At 42.8% G+C, this 8594-nt stretch overlaps 1 protein-coding gene across 1 annotated transcript in view; it reads left to right on the top strand.

Annotated features, from left to right (window-relative positions):
• Positions 1–6987, top strand: part of tomm20b (translocase of outer mitochondrial membrane 20b) — a 7325-nt gene extending 338 nt beyond the window's left edge. Inside the window, exons 2-5 of the mRNA XM_083933068.1 lie at positions 2983–3029; positions 3708–3789; positions 3875–4017; positions 6457–6987. Of these exons, the coding sequence (XP_083789194.1) occupies positions 2983–3029; positions 3708–3789; positions 3875–4017; positions 6457–6501 (317 nt within the window). The 3' untranslated portion in view covers positions 6502–6987. The remainder of the gene's footprint in view (positions 1–2982; positions 3030–3707; positions 3790–3874; positions 4018–6456) is intronic.
• The last annotated feature ends 1607 nt before the right edge of the window (positions 6988–8594 follow it).

Here is an 8594-nt window from a genome sequence, read left to right as displayed (position 1 = left end):
GTTCTGGTCGGTTTAGCCCACCGGGGAAGGCTAGCACGGTGTTAGCTGGTGTTAAAGGCTCTGCAGTCCCGGTGCAGCCCGCTGTTGCTCGCTGGCTGAAGCCCTCCCGCCGGACCCCATTCATTTATCCGCTATTTTAAGGTTTTCTGCTTAAATGAGTAAGAAACACACTTTGCTCTTATTAATTAAAACAGCACATGATTACAGAAGGTCTTTGGGTTAATTCGGCGTGTATTTCACCAACCATACACCACCATTTAAAGCAAAATGACACATTATTGGAGGCCCAGCCGCTGGTCTCAGCGGTGACTGGGGTCCGTGGAAGCGGCTGAAAGACGGGAAGGAAAAGTAAAGCTGCTCAGGTGGAGATGTGATTGGAGAGAGATGATGTCTGCCGAAGTGAAGAGAAACTCCTGAGTATTATTAAAAAGCATCGTTTCATGTTTTATTTGTGTGCTCCGCGTCTGTGTCAGCAAAAACGTGTTAAACTGACAAATACTTCAATGGAGTTTGGTGTAACTTTGTTATATTTGACCCTTTTTATCCAAGGTGGGTTTACAGGGCTCGACGTGAACGTTTTTATATTATATATTAATATTATTATTATATTTATATTGGACCGTTTTACATGTCCGGATATAAAAGTCACTTCTGACAATAAAAATGTTTAAGTTTTTCAGGATTCAGACAAACAAACAAACTGTTTTAACATCCAGGTAATTTCATTTATGATCTTTATTAAACATCCCAGGGTCATTCTGAACAGGAGCAGTGGACATGTAGAGCTAACTTAACTAATGAATTACATAAAAAACACATTACAGTAGAATAATTAATGTTCAATAAAGCAGTGTTTATGTAAAATAAACCATGACAGATGCAAAACCACCACAAAAAGATGCAAAATGACTAAAAATAGATGCAAAACCAGCACAAAAAGATACAAAATGACTAAAAATAGATGCAAAACCACCACAAAAAGATGCTAAATGACTAAAAATAGATGCAAAACCACCACAAAAAGATGCAAAATGACTAAAAATAGATGCAGAACCACCACAAAAAGATGCAAAATGACTAAAAATAGATGCAGAACCACCACAAAAAGATGCAAAATGACTAAAAATAGATGCAAAACCACCACAAAAAGATGCAAAATGACTAAAAATAGATGCCAAACCACCACAAAAAGATGCAAAATGACTAAAAATAGATGCAAAACCAGCACAAAAAGATGCAAAATGACTAAAAATAGATGCAAAACCACCACAAAAAGATGCAAAATGACTAAAAATAGATGCAAAACCACCACAAAAAGATGCAAAATGACTAAAAATAGATGCCAAACCACCACAAAAAGATGCAAAATGACTAAAAATAGATGCAAAACCAGCACAAAAAGATGCAAAATGACTAAAAATAGATGCAAAACCAGCACAAAAAGATACAAAATGACTAAAAATAGATGCAAAACCACCACAAAAAGATGCAAAATGACTAAAAATAGATGCAGAACCACCACAAAAAGATGCAAAATGACTAAAAATAGATGCAGAACCACCACAAAAAGATGCAAAATGACTAAAAATAGATGCAAAACCACCACAAAAAGATGCAAAATGACTAAAAATAGATGCCAAACCACCACAAAAAGATGCAAAATGACTAAAAATAGATGCAAAACCAGCACAAAAAGATGCAAAATGACTAAAAATAGATGCAAAACCACCACAAAAAGATGCAAAATGACTAAAAATAGATGCAAAACCACCACAAAAAGATGCAAAATGACTAAAAATAGATGCCAAACCACCACAAAAAGATGCAAAATGACTAAAAATAGATGCAAAACCAGCACAAAAAGATGCAAAATGACTAAAAATAGATGCAAAACCAGCACAAAAAGATACAAAATGACTAAAAATAGATGCAAAACCACCACAAAAAGATGCAAAATGACTAAAAATAGATGCAAAACCAGCACAAAAAGATGCAAATAATAGTGTGCAGCTTCAGGTCTGTTGACTATTAACACCGGTGCATGCTGGCACAATAATAATGGCCCAAATGCACCTCGGCGGAGCGGCGACACACTCGTTGATAAAACAGTTACACAACAACAACAACAACAGGAGTCATGAGGGCGTCGAGCCAAATGAAGATTATGTTGTTACAGACGAGCTTCTGTCAAACGCTTTTCTGACGGACTTCACGTTTATTTACGAAGGTTTGACTTTTGTTTGACTGTTAATTATTAAACCCAGTTCAGTTAAACCAGGTTCAGTTAAACCGGGTTCAGTTAAACCGGGTTCAGTTAAACCAGGTTCAGTTAAACCGGGTTCAGTTAAACCGGGTTCAGTTAAACCAGGTTCAGTTAAACCGGGTTCAGTTAAACCTGTTCAGTAAAAACAGGTTCAGTTAAACCGGGTTCAGTTAAACCGGGTTCAGTTAAACCGGGTTCAGTTAAACCAGGTTCAGTTAAACCGGGTTCAGTTAAACCGGGTTCAGTTAAACCGGGTTCAGTTAAACCGGGTTCAGTTAAACCAGGTTCAGTTAAACCTGTTCAGTTAAACCAGGTTTAGTTAAACCTGTTCAGTTAAACCAGGTTTAGTTAAACCGGGTTCAGTTAAACCGGGTTCAGTTAAACCAGGTTTACTTAAACCTGTTCAGTTAAACCAGGTTCAGTTTAAACCAGGTTCAGTTAAACCGGGTTCAGTTAAACTGGGTTCAGTTAAACCGGGTTCAGTTAAACCGGGTTCAGTTAAACCAGGTTCAGTTAAACCCGGTTCAGTTAAACCCGGTTCAGTTAAACCAGGTCCAGTTAAACCCGGTTCAGTTAAACCCGGTTCAGTTAAACCAGGTTCAGTTAAACCAGGTTCACTGAGGACTCTCTGTAGTTTCCACCTGTTTCTGTGTAAATGAATGTTTTAAACCAGTTGTTGTTTTTCAAACTGATCATGTGACTGTTTGTTTGTGTTGCAGGGCGGAGAAAGCAGAAGGCAGCCAAAGAGAGGGCCGGCCAGGCAAAGGTGACACACACACACACACACACACACACACACACACACACACACACACACACACACACACACACACACACACACAGCCTGTTAACTTATATTTTGTGTTTTACGGTCACTTTTTTACTGTTAAAAGAGGGTTTTTATTTCTACTTCCTGATGTCATCTGCACATCCAAATATCACAATAATGATGATGAGCAGAGTTTATTACTTACTATTAGAGCGTATGAGGACTTCCTGTGAGGTCAGAGAGGAGAGGTGGACTTCCTGTGAGGTCAGAGAGGAGAGGTGGACTTCCTGTGAGGTCAGAGAGGAGAGGTGGACTTCCTGTGAGGTCAGAGAGGAGAGGTGGACTTCCTGTGAGGTCAGAGAGGAGAGGTGGACTTCCTGTGAGGTCATAAAGGAGAGGTGGACTTCCTGTGAGGTCAGACAGGAGAGGTGGACTTCCTGTGAGGTCAGACAGGAGAGGTGGACTTCCTGTGAGGTCAGACAGGAGAGGTGGACTTCCTGTGAGGTCAGACAGGAGAGGTGGACTTCCTGTGAGGTCAGACAGGAGAGGTGGACTTCCTGTGATGTCAGAGAGGAGCGCTGGACTTCCTGTGAGGTCCGAGGGTAGAGGTGGACTTCCTGTGAGGTCAGAGAGGAGCGGTGGACTTCCTGTGTGTGACTGTTGTCCCTCCTGCAGCTTCCAGACCTGAAGGACGCCGAGGCGGTGCAGAAGTTCTTCCTGGAGGAGATCCAGCTGGGGGAGGAGCTGCTGGCTCAGGGTGAGTCCTCTTTCGCTCCTGTTGTCTTTTTAAATTAACTCCGGAGACCTAAACTGACTTCCTGTGTCTGTCCTTCGCTCCACAGGAGACTACGAGAAAGGCGTAGACCACCTGACCAACGCCATCGCGGTGTGCGGTCAGCCCCAGCAGCTGCTGCAGGTGCTGCAGCAGACTCTGCCTCCCCCCGTCTTCCAGATGCTGCTCACCAAACTGCCCAGCATCAGCCAGGTGCGTCTCTCACCCTCAGTCTCTGTCTGTTTCACAATTTTACAACGATTTTACAGACACTGCTACACGTGGAGAGCTACATGCTAACATCAGGGAAGTTGTTAATTTCTCCAGTTTCAGGTTTGATTCCTGCTCGAACAGATTTGATTGAGTAGCTTTAAGTTTATGAACCTTTATTGGTGATTGTTGATGATAGAAAGTGCTTCTATAACATTAATCTACAGCCATTCACTGCTAACTGAGTCACATGCAAAATGACTAAAAAAAGAATCAAAACCAGCACAAAAAGATGCAAAATGACTAAAAATAGATGCAAAACCAGCACAAAAAGATGCAAAATGACTAAAAATAGATGCAAAACCACCACAAAAAGATGCAAAATGACTAAAATAGATGCAAAACCACCACAAAAAGATGCAAAATGACTAAAAATAGATGCAAAACCAGCACAAAAAGATGCAAAATGACTAAAAATAGATGCAAAACCACCACAAAAAGATGCAAAATGACTAAAAATAGATGCAAAACCACCACAAAAAGATGCAAAATGACTAAAAAATAGATGCAAAACCACCACAAAAAGATGCAAAATGACTAAAAATAGATGCAAAACCAACACAAAAAGATGCAAAATGACTAAAAATAGATGCAAAACCAGCACAAAAAGATGCAAAATGGCTAAAAATAGATGCAAAACCAGCACAAAAAGATGCAAAATGACTAAAAATAGATGCAAAACCAGCACAAAAAGATGCAAAATGACTAAAAATAGATGCAAAACCAGCACAAAAAGATGCAAAATGGCTAAAAATAGATGCAAAACCTCCACAAAAAGATGCAAAATGACTCAAAATAGATGCAAAACCAGCACAAAAAGATGCAAAATGACTAAAAATAGATGCAAAACCACCACAAAAAGATGCAAAATGACTAAAAATAGATGCAAAACCAGCACAAAAAGATGCAAAATTTCAGTCAATGCTAACATCAGGAAGCTATAACCTTGTGTGGAGGAGAAAGAAGAAGAGAAGTGTGCAGAATCAGGAGAAATGTGTTAGTTAACCCGGATGGAAGGTGCTGGAAGAGACTGGAAATGTTTCGGCCTTTCCTACAAAACAAATAGAATGAAACAGAGTTTTAGTTGTTTAAAGCAAAATAACATTTTTTTTTAACGTGATTTTTTATAAAAAGGTGAAATAATCATTTTATTATGTATGTATTAGACTTTAACTTCTCTTTTTTGACCCTATTTTGAACTCTTGCAAGGAAATTAAGATTTCAGCAGCTTAAAAAAACAAAAGAGAGGTTTAAAAAATACAGTTTAAGATGCAGAAAGTATAAAAAACAATAACTGTCAGAAATAAACTTAGTGAATAAATAAATATGAGGTAGATGTAAGAAGAAGGTCAAATCAAACTCACAGGAAGTTAAATCAGATGAGTGAAATGCGTCAGATCAAATGTGTTTCTGTTGTTTATGACGGACAAGAGCAGGAGATTAAATTATTGCACTTAAGTGGAGGAAAAGTTATTAAACACAGAAAGAAGAAGAGAAATGTGCAGAATCAGGAGAAATCTGTAATTTACCGAAGCTGGAAAACCTTAAAAACAGACGTTTGAAAGTTTTCTCTCTGGAAACTCTGAATATTAGGGCGCCCTCCCACTGTGCCTCCGTCCCGTGCCCCGTGCTTTAGGGTCCTTGTCCCCCCCTCCAGGCCCGTTTGTACTCACACTACCTGGGCCTCGGAGAATGCTTCTTGCTGCCTATACGTCATCACGCCGTAACACGTCACACGCATTGATGACGTCATGGCGATGCGTGGCTTTGTTTCCAGATCTTTCCGTAGACCTCGGAGTTTTTGTGCGTCTTGTCGACTGTTTTTGAATCTTTTCATCGACCAAATCTGCAGTAAACACTCCACCTCCGCATCACACCAACGTGAACCTTTCACCGCCATTGTTGTTGTTGTTAAATGTCCGCGCATGGTCCGTCCTTCTATTTACATGTCCGAACAGGCGGACATAACGCTACTGCCGTAGGGCTCGTGCTCGTGCTCGTACATGTGCAAACGGCTCCGCTAAAGCCCACCTCTTTCAAGCGGGCCGTGGACGGTCCACTGGCCGCAGTTGAGCGCGGAGCGGGTGAACTAACACTGCTTAAAGGTTCTAGGCTTTAGCTGAAAAAACGGTTTTGGCCGCGGCCAGAAGGACAGTGTGATCACGCTCTTACATAAAACTAGAACTAAGAAGATTAGACATTTTAAATTAATTTAGTCTGTGTACTTTACCTGCTCTGTAAAGTGTCCTGAGATCACTTTTGTTGTGATTTGTTTTAAATAAATAAAAATAAAATTAAAACAAATCTGAACAACAGCTGAAAATCAACGATGATTAAACGATGAACACTCGTTTCTGACGTCTCTGTGTTTGTTCTCTGCAGCGCATCGTGAGCGCCCAGAGTCTGAGCGAGGACGATATCGAATGAGTGGCTCCCTCCTCTTCCTCGCTGGGACCCGTCCTTCCACCACGCCAACGCTGCTGCCTCCATTGCTGCTGCGGCCGCCGTCCATCGCTGCCGCCGTCCATCGCTTCCCACCCAGGCGCCCTAAAGGGAAAGAGTTTTTATCCCCGGTTCTCCCGTGAACAGTCGTGTTTGTGTTTGTTTTTACTGGAGAGGACGAAGAGGAGCTGGATCCTGAACGCCCCGTCTCGTCTGCGCCGCGGTCGGGTACGTACTCGCCACCCGGACTTGTGGTCACACGGCGTTTCTCATGACATCATCAGTCGTAGAAACGCGCCGCAGACGTGAATCTTCTCTCCGCCTCACAAACTATTTATTCTCCCTCTTCTTCTTCTTCTTCCTCTTCTTCAGTCGTCTCTGTGTTCGACCCCAAACACTTTTTTAGGAAGTGATGAAATGTTTCGTTTTGTTTTTCAAAGAGGAAAAAAATAAAACGTGAACGAACGACGACGCTGTTTTTGACATTTATGAAAAGTGTTTTTAAAGATTCAAGAAGCTTCATTTGTTGTTGTGCAACAGTTTCAACACAGAGATGAAAGGATCAGAGCGACAATACGCATAAAAACATCAATCACATCAAACAGTAACTAAATGTGACAGAGTGCAACAGTGATTGTGGTTAAACGCAGGTTTATACGATAAACAACAATACGCAGCGTGAAGTTTAACAGCAGATGAAATAAAATAAGTACAAACTAAATAAGAGATGAGGAGCGATAAATGATAACAGTGTTAAAGTGTGGCAGCATTTCCTACAGAACTAAGTTACAGAACAACTCAATAAAGTGATGCAGTGATGATATAAAGTGACAAAGTGACATTAGCTCAGGACACATCGGCCTCATTTATCGATCTTGCGTGGAAACGGGTGCAGGTCTGAGGCAGACTTGGTCGTAGGACAGGACCCACGTGTGATTCATGAAACATTCGTATCGGACCAATCTCAGCGTACGAATGAGCGCGCCTTGATAAATGCTGCGGCTGAATTCGATCGTCTTTAACATGTTACGCCCTTAAATATTCCCGGTTCGAGTCCTCGCCCACTGAGGTCAAACGTGGAGAGAAGGAACGCAGGTTAGAAAAGACACTTTTCCGACACACAGATCGGCTCCTGACGTCCGACATGGAGCAAAATAAAGATGTGCTTTTTGTCTCAAGAGTGGAATAAAAAACGCTGCATGGAAAAGAATGAAGGAGGCAGTCAACCCGAAGCAGCGCTCCACTGTGACCCGTGTGCGTGTGTGCGCACTGCTGAACCGGCGCTCCTGCTCTGCAGCGTGGTTATCAGGTGTCCTGTTAGAGGAGAACCTTTGTCCCCTAGAACCAAACCAAGATGTTCATCATCTGATACCTGGTTTGATTTAATGCAGTTTATCGAGGGGACGACTTTGGCTCTGCAGTGCGCTTTCCTGCAGCCGCGCTCCAACACATTCATTCATTCATTCATCTTCAACCACTTGTCCCTGTCGGGGTCTCGGGGGGCTGGAGCCGAGCTGTGGCTGAAAGTGCTTCTGCTGGAGGTCAGCAGCTGGTGGAGAGGGTGGGTGTTGTTGTCCAGGATGCTGTGCAGCTCAGACAGCATCCTCCTCTCAGACACCGCCACCAAAGAGTCCAGTTTGACCCCCAGGACGGAGCCGGCCTTCCTGATGATCTCACTGATTCTCTTGGCGTCTGCTGCCCTCAGTCGTGCATGTGTCACCGCCGCAGCCTGCAGTGACCACACGTGTAACGGGTGTGGAGTGAACCCAACTGCAGCACAGATGAACCAGGTGTTAAACAGTCTTTATTCAGCAGGTAACAGCAGGTCCACGGCTGACCGGGGGGGGGCACCAGAGGACTGGATCCAGGTGAGTGTGTGGGCGCGTGAGCAGGTAACAGTCCAAGAGTTCAGAACAGGCTCAGCAAGTGTGGTGGAGGGGGAGGAACACAAACTCACTGCTGATGAAGGTCCGACTGGAGAGTGTTTGGGGATGAGGGCCGGGAGTGGATCCAGAGCTTGAGATGATTTCACCAGAGAACGTGAAGCCGAAGCCAGGGGGAGAAGAAACAGGCCACCC

The sequence above is a fragment of the Echiichthys vipera genome (genome assembly GCF_963691815.1).
Source record: "Echiichthys vipera genome assembly, chromosome: 2".
In the NCBI taxonomy this organism is placed as follows: Eukaryota; Metazoa; Chordata; class Actinopteri; order Perciformes; family Trachinidae; genus Echiichthys; species Echiichthys vipera.
The sequence above is the reverse complement of the archived record's forward strand: the minus strand, read 5'-3'. Positions and strand labels throughout refer to the sequence as shown.